The 14496-nt window shown below is 44.3% G+C and overlaps 1 protein-coding gene across 1 annotated transcript in view; it reads right to left on the bottom strand.

Annotated features, from left to right (window-relative positions):
• Positions 1-574: 574 nt before the first annotated feature.
• The window catches only part of LOC148478125 (uncharacterized), an 82123-nt gene continuing 68201 nt past the window's right edge, over positions 575-14496 (bottom strand). The window contains exons 25-28 of the mRNA XM_088455917.1: positions 13751-13927; positions 8543-8633; positions 7735-7812; positions 575-1193 (exon numbers count right to left, since the gene is read on the bottom strand). Coding sequence (XP_088312043.1) covers positions 1009-1193; positions 7735-7812; positions 8543-8633; positions 13751-13927 — 531 coding nt within the window. The 3' untranslated portion in view covers positions 575-1008. The remainder of the gene's footprint in view (positions 1194-7734; positions 7813-8542; positions 8634-13750; positions 13928-14496) is intronic.

Here is a 14496-nt window from a genome sequence, read left to right as displayed (position 1 = left end):
GTTGGTTTTATCTAAACAATGACAATAATAATAATTAGGTAATCAATAAAATGTGGTGTACACGTAGTAGGAATGTTACAATATTTTGGGCTAAATTTACTATACAAAGCTTTTCAAAGCCTCTGGATTTAAATGAGCAATTCTATGCAATGCAAAACACGCCTGGATAGAAGTGTCTCTTTAAATTCAGCTACGAAACTCACCAAATACGCATTGGCTTTGAAAAGCATTGCATAGTAAATTCAGCCCATGGGGTTCTATACTGTATGTCATTGCTAACTTTTTCCATAAAAACTGATACTGTATCTCCTGCTTTACACTCTTGTTAAATAGCAGGATACGTGATTCTGCCGTAAGGGGAAATAGCTGTTTTCACATTTTTAAGGTCAGAATTACTTTCCTAAATATGCCTTAAAACTAGGATATGCTGTAATGTGACATAATTGTGCGCAGTTGCTGTTTTCTAGGAAATTAAATAATTATATTGTCATAAGCATGAATAGATTACAGAAGAATATACTACAAAAAAGAAGACATGGAATTCTTGATTAATTACGTACATTGCCATGTTTTATTCCATAGTTACCAAGTAGTACAATTCAGTGATTTCCCTCCTATCTTCATATTCAGCAGTGACAAAAAAGAGTGGCTGTATTAGCAGGACTATTTATATAGATGGTCTTTCAGTTGCTTATGTTCTTTTTGTGCCATAGTTACTTGTGTTTGTATATGGCACTGGTTTCCATACAGAAAAAAAACACACATTTTGTTCATTTTTAAAATAAATAACTACGAGCGATTAATCATATTAAGATTTTTTTTCCTTTGCATTACATCAAAATGACTTACTGTAACCTTTAAATGTAAATTTCCTTTATTTACAAAATTAGCATGTAAAATTAAATGGTAACCTCCACACATGATGAAAAGAAAGAAATCCTGCAGTATTTTTGCAGCCACATCCTACAAGTAAACAATAAAGGTCCATTCTGCACCCACTGAGTTCATCTATGTGTCAGACTCTTCTGTAGGCTCTCCTGTAGGCTGACTTGTTTCACAACCATTAGTTATACATAGTCCTGGTGGTCCTCTTTCTCCTGTATACCCTCTCTGCCCAGGTTGTCCTCTGTGCCCACGAGGACCCATTAGACCAGGTTCTCCATCAAATCCTAGTCCTTGTTTTCCTCTGTCCCCTGAAACATCAAATATATGTATATGTATAATACACACAAAAAGTATACATATTAGTGTCACAAGGCCAGGTTTTGTCATGCCTCAGCCAATTATCAGCATCCTAGTTCAGTGCTTTGGTATAAGTATCTGCAGCTAGTTTTACTAGGCATCACAAAATAAACAAAACATAAAAATAAATCCTGGCCTATCCAGCACTAAATAAACACATCTGTCCCTTTCTCAGGGTGGAAGAACCTAATGTCCATCAAAAAGTCTGAAACACAACATAAACATTCACCAGAAATTGTGTCTCTCAATAGGCCCGCAAGCCTCCTCTCCAGCATAGGCAAAACTAGACATTTGGTAATGGGTGGTCCCAGTTCCAACCCCAGGGCAGTAATTAGGGTGGTGCGGCCGGTGTCAACGCACAGAGTGCAGGATGCCCTGGGGCGGAACCGGCCGCCCACCGAAATTTTTATTTGCTGGGCCGCCCGCTGCTATGTATATCAGCGGTGTGTGCCAGATTCCTTCACAGTAGCCCTTGCCTATCTGTCAATCTCCCTCAAATCCGCCTCCCCTGGCTGGCACCCGCACTAGGTGCACTTCCTGTAGGGTCTGGGAGACGTCATGACACACTCCCACAGTGGCGCTTGCAAGAGTGAGGAGCAGTTGTATCTGGGCGCACAAACACAGTGGCAGGCAGGGTCCGGTCCAGGTTGTACTCCAATGACACTGAAAGTGTCAGTCCAACTCCAAACACAGGTGTCAGTCACTCAGCCTGTGCCTGGTCATAGAATATTATTGACCAGGTAAGTGCTGCTGACCGCATAGAGGAGAGAGCCCCTGGTAGAAAGGGAAAAGGGGGGGGGGTTGGTTACAACATGACCTAATATTCTATTAATATTAAAATTATCCATACTGTGCTAAATATAAGGTTATAATGTAGCAGGTGACCAATGAACAATAATGCCTTCTTGTCTGCCATCACCTTATTTAAATGAATACACAGGATCATCCTGTGTCTTCATTTAAATAAGATGATAGCAAACAAGAGGACATTATTGTAAATTTGGTGGTCACCTGCTACATTATAACCTTATACTTAGCACAGTATGGATAATATATTAATATAGGGCCTGATTTAGTTTGGATCGCAAGGCTGCATTCGCACGCACCCGCTAGCTGCGAAAATATGCTAATGAATGTATACGCACTGCCACCGCACCATATTATGAAGACGCCCAGCACTTCATAAAGACGCCCCCTTACCTTCATTAACATCTGTAATAATTTGCAATATTGCAAAAACATCGGTACAATTGAGATCCATCGGACCAAGACACAGAATAGTGGTTGCCATGATCCTCCTGCAGGAATTGCTAAACTTCCTGCACGCAGTGAGTACTCAGGCTGCGTATGGGTTCACTGTGGATAATTTATGCACACCCCTAAAATAGCGTTCCAACGCACTGACACGACTGCGTTCACACAACCACCCCCGTCAACACAAACTAAACTTCCTGTCAATCACTGAGTACTGCCTGTGATCGCATTCCCGATCGCAGTGCCTGGTTCGCGCACGCGCACTGCGTCTTATACACATGCATAGAATGCAAACATGCGAACGCAGCCTTGCGATCCAACCTGAATCAGGCTCATAATATCAGGGGGGGCATTAGCGCTTTCTCACACAGGGCACCAGAATGTCTAGTTACAGCTCTGTCCAACCGATTACCAAAAATTCTGTTACATTGGAAGTTTGGCACTGTGGGGGGGTCATTCAGACCCGCTCGCGAGCGCAGGACGCTCGCAAGCGGGTCGGTGTTACCCCAATGTGCATGCGCACGACGGAGGGAGCTCCGTCGTGTGCATGCGCGAGACCCGGATAGCGACAGCCAAGCTGTCGCTCCGGGTCTCGCACCAAAGGGGGCGTGCTGTCGATGGTGACTGACAGCACCCCCCCATTTGGTGGGCGTGCCGGGGGCGTGGCTGCCAGACGGAGGCGTTCCCATGGAAGCCAAAATCACACCAGGGCTTGCGGTCACTGAGACCCTACCGCAGGGTCTCGTCGCAAGCCCGATGGTCGCGATGGTCTTGACCATCGCGACCATCTTTTTGGCCGCTCGCATATGCTGTGGGTGGTCACCCACAGCTATGCGAGCGGCCAGGAGGCCACTCCATTTTTAGGTAGGAGGGCACTGATTCAGAGCGAGCGCTCTGGTCAGAGCGTCCGGCTCTGAATCAGGCCCTGTGTTTTGTTATCATTATTTATGCAGCAAAGAATTCTAATGTTATTCCTATTAGTGCCCATGACAGACCAGGGGTATGGCAGGGAACTGAGGTGCAGGCAGAGACTTCATGTGCGTGCCCTAGGCGCGCACGCTCCCAGAAAGTGGGCATGGCTGACCGTGAGGGGCGTGTTCTTGTGACACATCCCCAATTTGTCCCTCTTGAGTGCAGAGACACTGTGGGGGAGTTACAAGGAGGGTGAAGGCAGAGCACTGAGGTGAAGTTACAGGGAGGGTGAGTGCAGAGACACTGTGGGGGAGTTACAAGGAGGGTGAGGACAGGAACACTGAGGGGTACCTACAGGGAGGGTGAAGGCAGAGGCACTGAGGGGTACCTAAAGGGAGGGTGAAGGCAGAGACACTAAGTGGTACCTACAGGGAGGGTGAAGGCAAAGGCACTGAGGTGAAGTTACAGGGAGGGTAAAGGCAGAGCACTGAGGGGGAGTCACAAGGAGGGTGAAGATAGGGACACTGTGGGGGAGTTACAGGGAGGCTGAGGGCAGGACACTGATCAGGAGTTACAAGTAGGTTGATGGCAGGGACACTGAGGGGTACTTACAGAAAGGGTGAAGGCATAGACACTGAGGTGAAGTTACAGGGCAGGCTGAGGGCAGGGAGACTCACGGGAATCCTACATGTGATATGAGTACCTAAAGAGCATTGGTGCTCCCATCCACAACTGAAGCAGGGAGAGCGCGCACCAAAGGAAAAAAGCAGAAAAATAAAAAGTATGATCTTACTGGGAAGGGGCATGATCACACAATAGTACTCCCAATTCAAATTACGCCATACAGTAGTACCCCTTATACACATTCATCACATTACACTGCACAATAGTGTTCCTTATTCACGTTACATCACACAGTAGTACTCCTTATACACATTATGCCACACAGTAGTAGTGCCCCTTAAATAACTGCACTAAACTTTTACTTTGCTGTGGTTGGACAAAAGCTATTATTGCGCAGTAATTTCCCAACAGCGCGGCTAAACCAGTACTATTGGGTCCGCCCGGGAGTCTGAACAAAACAATTAAATTGTTCCATCTGGCGAACATTAGTTAAGGCGACAGATACATTTATTTAATTACTCATGGCTGGATCCCCTCCCAGGGCCAGATTAAAGCTTGGGGGACCCGGGTTACTTAAAATGGGGGGTATGGGGGGATACATTAGGTTTACAATAAAAAGCATAGTGCCATCATTCAGGAATAGTTAAAATCAGAAGGTAGATTTTAAAGAAACAGCCAATAATTTTTCACAGTCAGCATTGCTACATACTGTACATTCTACTACAAGGACATAAAAACAAGGTAAATTTTGTCATGTGCCAGAAATCCTACCTTCATAAAATATTGATGTATACCCACCTTCTCCCATATTCTACAATATGTATGCCCACTTTCTCCCCCTCCTCTATTCTACACTTTGTATCTCCCCCTCCCCTATTCTATACTGAGTATGCCTACCTGGTCACCTTCAATTTCAACTGTCTTAAAAACAAGTTCACTGTCATAACTCCCCAATGTTAAAAAAAATGTTGTGGGCAGGGCACAAGTGGTTACTTACTTTTTCACTGTGGACTGGGAGGCTCCCTGGTATCACATACACTCGCTCCTCCTCCTCACCTCGCAGGCTGCAATCAATGCCTGGCTGCCCCCTTTCATCCAGCAGCCTACAATGGCCAGTGTTTGTACACTGAGCCTGCGCAGGCTGTCACTGCATGCTTATTGGCTGGCCAGTGGCTTTCAGAATCACGGCCGGACCTTCCCTTCCCCCACTCGCGGCTGGACCCCTCCTCCCCCACTCGTGGCTGAACCCACCCCCCTCCCCCACAATTGGTGCTGATGCAGGGGAGGCAGAGCAAGAAGATCCTCACGGTCAGGCACGGACCTGACTGGGCAGGTGCCCATTAAGTACAGGCGTCATAGAAAAATGGATTATTGGTGACAGATGCTAATGGGTGGTCTGGTGCACCCCTGGACCACCCCTTAGTTTTGCCTATGCTCCAAGGTAGTTAGATCTAGACAGCAGCAGGAAGTACATTTCCCATAAGTTTCTTCCTCCCAGCATCCTCCTCATCCTTGACAATTTAGCGTGGCATCAACAGAAGGGGTGCTGAAAGGGAGAGTGAGAGACCATAGGAGTGGCATCTTATTTTTCTCCTGCAGGATTTTGCTCGCAAATAATTTCACATCCATTTTTCTAACTTAATTCCGTGGGTACCTGGAGAACACATACTTAGCAGTAATTCAAAATTTGTGTGCAAGGTGCATATAATTTTTTGCAGCCCAAAACTCGCACATAATTGAATATGCCCATAATGTTTCTCCCCATACAGTTTGGGAGCCAAGTCAGAGCAGTGTGTGAGTTGCAGAGAAGGGTGAGTACGGCTGGTACTGCCCCCTCCTTATGACCTATGCGGGTATCATGTTAATGGTACTTCAGTTCTTTTCCATTCTGTCAGTTCCATTTGAAGACAGAACCAGTTCCGCCTCCTCCAGCCGACCTAACCTAGGATGTCAGCCCGTCGCCTCAGGGAGATGCTGGGCGCCCATTGAGATTTTGTTACCAGCGGGCACCCAGCTCCTTCCCCACATTCACTCCTGAGCTCCAGCTTCAGGCTCCCACAGTATGCTCTCCCATAGTTCCGAGGAGCGGTGGACCTGACGGACGGCAGCGGTCGAACGCAGGAGCAGGGCTTAAGGTAAGTATTGTGGGGCTTTTTGTGTAAGGGGCACTACTAATGAGGACATTACCACAGGGGGCACTACTACAGGGGGCATTACTACTGGGGTCACTACCACTGGGGACATTACTACTGGGGGCATTACTACTGGAGGCATTACTCCAGGGGAAACTACTACAGGGGGCATTACTACTGAGGGCATTACTACAGGGGCATTAATGCTGGGAACACTACCACTAGGGGCACCACTACAGGTGGCACTGCTACTGAGGGCACTACTACAGGGGGCACTACTAATGGGGGCATTGCATAAGGGGCACCACTCCTTGGGGCACTGCATAAGGGGCACTACCACTGTGGGCACTACCACTACAGTTGGCAGGGGCACTACTACTGTGGGCATTATGTGTAATGGGCATGACTGCTGTGGGCATTGTATAAGGGACACTACAGTGGGCATTATGTGTATTAGGGGCACTATTACTGTGGGCATTGTTTATAAGGGGCACTAATGTGGGCATTGTGTAAAAGGGGCACTACTGTGTGTCATAACATAAATAAGGGACACTACTCTGGTGTAATGTGCATCAGGGGTACTATGGACCTGATCCAGGCCCGCTCGCTGCCGCAGGCAGCTCGCAGGGTCTGTGGGAGTGGGTTTTTTTTCTCCAGGCCACTCGCAAAGTAATTGGGGTTACTATTTTGTGACCACTCCCCTTTCTTTTTGAGACTATGCCCTTTTTGAGATCACGCCCCCTTTTGCGGCGCACACAGTCCCTTTATTGAATAAGCGCTGGGGGGGAGAGAAAGATTAACATAATAATTGCAAAAATAAATTTGTGAGTTTTTTTTCTTTATTTTTGGGATCCCAGTAATACCTTTTGTAAGAGCTCCTGTAATGCTCAGCAAAAATGTTATAGTTTAGGTTCTTTACAAAATCTAATCCTGGTGGAGGACAGGCAACCTGTAGTGACATCACAACACTGTGTGCAATGATTGTGGCCACATTTACCAACTCTCCTGGAAAGTCTGGGAGAGTCCCGAATTTGGGGGGCTCTCCCAGCCTCCTGCCAGAGTTGGCTCACCTCCCAATGACGATCACAGAAGGGAGGGACAAAGGACAAATGACAGCAGAATTTGTATTATCACAGCTCACAGTGCGATGCCGCAATTCAAGTTATCCCACAGAGGAGGTGGCCTACTCTCTTGGACTCTTTGAGAACGCCCTGAAATTTGGGAGTCTCCCGTAGAAGACAGGTCTGAGTATTACACACTAACATGTCTCTGACTATTATTACATGTATTAACAAGGTAGACACGGTTCATTATCTTTTGACTTTTGAGGCAAGAAAATTAGTATTCATGGCTTTGCTTGATATTAAAAATACAATCTGGAAATTGTAGACTTCGTCATCTCAATCATCCATAAACTGGCAGCAGTAAGAAAATAATCTGCCTTCGCATCCAGTAGTTCTAATTACACAAATAAAGCAACTAATGAAAGGATAAATCATTCCATTTGTCATGTACTATGTAAAGAAACATACATCATTTAACAAAAGCCTGTGGTCTATTTATTAGTTACCTCTTGGTCCTAGGTCTCCTTCAAATCCAACAAGGCCATATCCCTTCAGACCCTTGTCTCCATTATCTCCCGACTCACCTGAATAATCATACAGAATTTTATTTCATTTGTTCTTCATACAAATAACTGATAAAAAAGTATTGGATTTGAAACCACGTTTTATTTAATATTTCTACCTAAAGTCCTGAACGTGGCTGAGTTTATCAGCAGTGTGACAATTCAGGTACCTGATTAAGAGAAGTACGTTAATGGCGCCACTGTTGTGAATTTGTATGCAGCGTCTGTGCAAAAATATGCAAATGTCACAGCCGCCGAGATTTGTAATGAGAGGCTCACTGGCGTCTTCACAAATCCAAATTACTGCCAACAAAGACGCAGCATGGGACGCAGATCATTCAATTATAGGTCCTCTAAGTATCTCTATGGTCATGGCCATGTGAACTTAGATGCTAGAGCCATTTTTATTGCTTACAGGATCCCAATCACAGTCTGTGCCCCCCCCCAAAAAAAAACGATCGCAACATGCCCATATATGAGCAGCCACTCCCCAGTTACTTTTCCCAAAGGGTCCGTCCTTGTCAATCACATGGTGAATAAATCCTATCTGTGATGACCGCCGTCACAAGAGCACTCCGACGCATACGCTGCCCACCAATAATCACTAGCGTCCATCTCTGAATCAGGCCCTTGTTTCACTTATGTGGTGTAGAGTAATACAGATATTAAAATCATTTTTATGTAGAATGTGATATTTATTCAGTTGAATACATCAATAATGTCAACATGTTTTTTTCTATCAAAAATATACCTTTTTGTCCTTGTTTTCCTGGATCTCCAGCTTCACCGTAAAAGCCCTCTGGACCATCTTCCCCATCAAGTCCTTTAATTCCAACCTTACCCTAAAAAATACATTAAGCAATCATAAGCAACTCATCTGTACTGTCTGATTCAGGAGTGAACATTTTAAGCAGTCAATGGCAGGGCACACTAAACATTGGCGAATGGCTGTATAGTACAGGGCAATAGAGAAATAGAGGTATTGGCACGTGGGGTGTACATTAACTCGCAATACCTAGGACAGCTTTGCCAGTTCTGATTAAGAGCTGTGTGAAACTATTCACATGATTGGCTGGTGCTACTGATGGGGCTATACTCATCCACTACAACTTAATGATTACGGCACAAAGATGTAATCCTTAATAATGCCAAGAAAACATAAAAACAATGTATCTTCATTTAGTCTTAATCACTACAACAATATTTAAATATAGTCATGTGATTTGGTGCCGGATGGGATGTAGAATATGTGTTAGACAGCACTGTTTTTGTGTAACCTGCTCACAGGAAAAGGTTTATGTGAACGTGGCATGTGGGGACAAACCCAGAGACTAATCTTCACTGTAAGAACGTTGCTTATTCAAGTATTTATATCAATAATAGTACATTACTATAGTTCATTCTACTAAAGCGGTGTAAAAGGAAGATACTGATTTACTAAGTCTGGAACACAAAGACAAGAAAGTTACTATATTGATAAGGATGTTATTTGGCTATGACATCTATTATAAAAAAGAAATCTAACAAAATAATATAACTGTGTTGGCAGAATGTTTTACTGTTTGACCACAAAACCTGGGAATTATTACTGATTAATTGTCACTATAGTTCAGATCATAAAAGCGAATGGAAGACAGATACTCCATATTTACATTTCAGTCCAATGCCGAAGCAATGTTTGATTAAAATCCTATTATTATGACATTAAGAAGGATTAGTATATTATAAAATTATATTTTCTGCATAGATATACGGTAATAGTACTATAGGCCATGAAATATTATTAGAAATGATTATATAAGAATGTGGCTGCATATTTTTATAAATAAACGGAACTTTCGTATGACTTGTACAGTATTTGTGTTCTTATTCCACACTAAATTACCGTATTGACTTTATGTATGTGTGCTTTGCATTGTATTACAGAAAAATGTTGCATAAGGATAAAGGTGCCTATCCACTAGGCGATTAAATTGAGCGATTGAACGATATCGTTATCGTTCGATCATTCGATAATCGTTTGCAGATTGTTTTAAAAATGTCTAAAACGACCAGCGATGACCGCTCCCGCTGGTTGTTTAGACATCTATCATTGGGCAAACATGCTGGACAACCTGACGATAACTTCAGCTTCAGCATGTTTGCAGATGATTGATGAGCCTGCACTGAACGACTGCTCGTTCAGTGTAGGCACATCACAGACTGACATATGAATGCACGATTACAATGTCATAATCATGCAGTCATTTTAAGGACTGCTAGTGGTTGGGCAGCTTTAGAAATAATTATATCGCCTATTTACATTGTGTATCTTGGAGTGCAGGCTCTTATACAGTAGCTACTGTAGCCCATTAGTAAGGCAGTTTTGTTACACCCCTGACTATACTAACGTTGTGGCCCCATGGTTAGTGTAACTAAACAGCAGCTGACAACATGGGCAGACACAATGGCATGATCAGGGACCGGCAGAGGTCATTGGAAGTGACACGTGTGTGTAAGTGATGAACAAACAACTGTCACTTCTTTCATAATCACAGGGACAGACCAGATCAAAATCCACAGACAGAGATTACTAATACACCTACAGCTGTTGCACAGGTAATGAAGTTCTGAAAGACGCCAATCACTATAGTGAATATTATTGAAATATGTGTGAACTGCAATGGCTTTTTGCTGAGCATGAGCAGTTACCAAGAATAAAGAGCAATATGTGTATGCACCTATGGAGTAGCATGGCAAGATGAGTGCATTTATACTGCACCTAATGCTTCAAGCTGTAGGACAGAAAGCAAACAGAACAGTGCATTCCTTTGTGCTGGTAGCATATGAGATAGTGGCAGCTGCATACAGTTTGCGCTGAGACATCATGTAGGAGATAGTGGCAGCTGCATACAGTATGTGCTGAGACATCATGTAGGAGATAGTGGCAGCTGCATACAGTATGTGCTGAGACATCATGTAAGAGAGTGGCAGCTGCATACAGTATGTGCTGAGACATCATGTAAGAGAGTGGCAGCTGCATACAGTATGTGCTGAGACATCATGTAGGAGATAGTGGCAGCTGCATACAATATGTGCTGAGACATCATGTAGGAGATAGTGGCAGCTGCATACAGTATGTGCTGAGACATCATGTAGGAGATAGTGGCAGCTGCATACAGTATGTGCTGAGACATCATGTAGGAGATAGTGGCAGCTGCATACAGTATGTGCTGAGACATCATATATGAGATAGTGGCAGCTGCATACAGTATGTGCTGTGACATCATGTAAGAGAGTGGCAGCTGCATACAGTATGTGCTGAGGCATCATGTAAGAGAGTGGCAGCTGCATACAGTATGTGCTGAGACATCATGTAGGAGATAGTGGCAGCTGCATACAGTATGTGCTGAGACATCATGTAGGAGATAGTGGCAGCTGCATACAGTATGTGCTGAGACATCATGTAGGAGATAGTGGCAGCTGCATACAGTTTGTGCTGAGACATCATATAGGAGATAGTGGCAGCTGCATACAGTATGTGCTGAGACATCATGTAAGAGAGTGGCAGCTGCATACAGTATGTGCTGAGACATCATGTAGGAGATAGTGGCAGCTGCATACAGTATGTGCTGAGACATCATGTAGGACATAGTGACAGCTGCATACAGTATGTGCTGAGACATCATGTAGGAGATAGTGGCAGCTGCATACAGTATGTGCTGAGACATCATGTAGGAGATAGTGGCAGCTGCATACAGTATGTGCTGAGACATCATGTAGGAGATAGTGGCAGCTGCATACAGTATGTGCTGAGACATCATGTAGGAGATAGTGGCAGCTGCATACAGTATGTGCTGAGACATCATGTAGAAGATAGTGGCAGCTGCATACAGTATGTGCTGAGACATCATGTAGGAGATAGTGGCAGCTGCATACAATATGTGCTGAGACATCATGTAGGAGATAGTGGCAGCTGCATACAGTATGTGCTGAGACATCATGTAGGAGATAGTGGCAGCTGCATACAGTATGTGCTGAGACATCATGTAGGAGATAGTGGCAGCTGCATACAGTATGTGCTGAGACATCATATATGAGATAGTGGCAGCTGCATACAGTATGTGCTGTGACATCATGTAAGAGAGTGGCAGCTGCATACAGTATGTGCTGAGGCATCATGTAAGAGAGTGGCAGCTGCATACAGTATGTGCTGAGACATCATGTAGGAGATAGTGGCAGCTGCATACAGTATGTGCTGAGACATCATGTAGGAGATAGTGGCAGCTGCATACAGTATGTGCTGAGACATCATGTAGGAGATAGTGGCAGCTGCATACAGTTTGTGCTGAGACATCATATAGGAGATAGTGGCAGCTGCATACAGTATGTGCTGAGACATCATGTAAGAGAGTGGCAGCTGCATACAGTATGTGCTGAGACATCATGTAGGAGATAGTGGCAGCTGCATACAGTATGTGCTGAGACATCATGTAGGACATAGTGACAGCTGCATACAGTATGTGCTGAGACATCATGTAGGAGATAGTGGCAGCTGCATACAGTATGTGCTGAGACATCATGTAGGAGATAGTGGCAGCTGCATACAGTATGTGCTGAGACATCATGTAGGAGATAGTGGCAGCTGCATACAGTATGTGCTGAGACATCATGTAGGAGATAGTGGCAGCTGCATACAGTATGTGCTGAGACATCATGTAGAAGATAGTGGCAGCTGCATACAGTATGTGCTGAGACATCATGTAGGAGATAGTGGCAGCTGCATACAGTATGTGCTGAGACATCATGTAGGAGATAGTGGCAGCTGCATACAGTTTGTGCTGAGACATCATGTAGGAGATAGTGGCAGCTGCATACAGTTTGTGCTGAGACATCATGTAGGAGATAGTGGCAGCTGCATACAGTATGTGCTGAGACATCATGTAGGAGATAGTGGCAGCTGCATACAGTATGTGCTGAGACATCATGTAGGAGATAGTGGCAGCTGCATACAGTATGTGCTGAGACATCATGTAGGAGATAGTGGCAGCTGCATACAGTATGTGCTGAGACATCATGTAGGAGATAGTGGCAGCTGCATACAGTATGTGCTGAGACATCATGTAGGAGATAGTGGCAGCTGCATACAGTTTGTGCTGAGACATCATGTAGGAGATAGTGGCAGCTGCATACAGTATGTGCTGAGACATCATGTTGGAGATAGTGGCAGCTGCATACAGTATGTGCTGAGACATCATGTAGGAGAGTTACAGCTGCATACAGTATGTGCTGAGACATCATGTAGGAGATAGTGGCAGCTGCATACAGTATGTGCTGAGACATCATGTAGGAGATAGTGGCAGCTGCATACAGTATGTGCTGAGACATCATGTAGGAGAGTGGCAGCTGCATACAGTATGTGCTGAGACATCATGTAGGAGATAGTGGCAGCTGCATACAGTATGTGCTGAGACATCATGTAGGAGATAGTGGCAGCTGCATACAGTATGTGCTGAGACATCATGTAGGAGATAGTGGCAGCTGCATACAGTATGTGCTGAGACATCATGTAGGAGATAGTGGCAGCTGCATACAGTATGTGCTGAGACATCATGTAGGAGATAGTGGCAGCTGCATACAGTTTGTGCTGAGACATCATGTAGGAGATAGTGGCAGCTGCATACAGTATGTGCTGAGACATCATGTAGGAGATAGTGGCAGCTGCATACAGTTTGAGCTGAGACATCATGTAGGAGAGTGGCAGCTGCATACAGTATGTGCTGAGACATCATGTACATTTGATCACCAAGAATGATCATGCCTAGGTAAGCATATTTTACAAGGCCGTTATTGCAAATCTTTGTAGATTGAGAGAAATGCTGTAAAAGTGAAAACAAATGCTGCAAAATATATCTGACTATGCATTTTTCTGCAAGTTTATTTGAAAATCTGCATATTCCCTCATTGCTGATGTACTCACTTGTGGACCAGGTGGCCCAGGCAGCCCTACTGGGCCAGGTGCTCCCATTGGCACATCACCATACAAGGGGCAAACACTAGCACATTGCCGTCGTACAGACTGTGCATATGCTGACATTTGTTCTATAACAAACTTCTGACAAACTTCTATAACACGGGATGCTGGAAAAGATGGGCCCTAATAAAAGAAAAAAATTGCAAGTTGAAAAGCCTTTGTAATATATGGACATACATAGGTCATTGTGCTAAATCCATAGCTGGATTCAGGGTATAGCTATATTCTATTCTTCACAAATAACTGTCTAATTGTGATCATGAATTGTGCATAGTTATAGTACAGTACAGTAATTCACTGCTGATGTAAGTAGTGCAACATTTCCCAAGACTTGTCACATTGGGGCTGATTCTGAGTCACATGGATCTCTGTTCATAGACCCACATGGCGCGTTTTGCATACAGCACATATGCAGAAATGAATATACGCATTTTTAGTGTATATCCATCCTATATTGAGTTGGACGCAACTGGTCTTTCCCTGAGATAGGGCATTTCAGGACATGAATTGGATGATGACAATGCAATCACATGTAACCACACTGATTTATTGGAGCATTATAGGGGTTTCATCAGCGTTTAGCAAAAGCCCAGTGAGTCATGTGTGCAGGGAAGGGAAGCTTGCTTCTAGTGTATGTCTTACCTAGCATGGTGATGGTGCAAGTGCTATACTAATGATGATAGTTGCGGTGG

Source organism: Taudactylus pleione, unplaced genomic scaffold (assembly GCF_031769625.1).
Source record: "Taudactylus pleione unplaced genomic scaffold, aTauple2 ptg000678l, whole genome shotgun sequence".
Classification (NCBI taxonomy): Eukaryota; Metazoa; Chordata; class Amphibia; order Anura; family Myobatrachidae; genus Taudactylus; species Taudactylus pleione.
The sequence above is the reverse complement of the archived record's forward strand: the minus strand, read 5'-3'. Positions and strand labels throughout refer to the sequence as shown.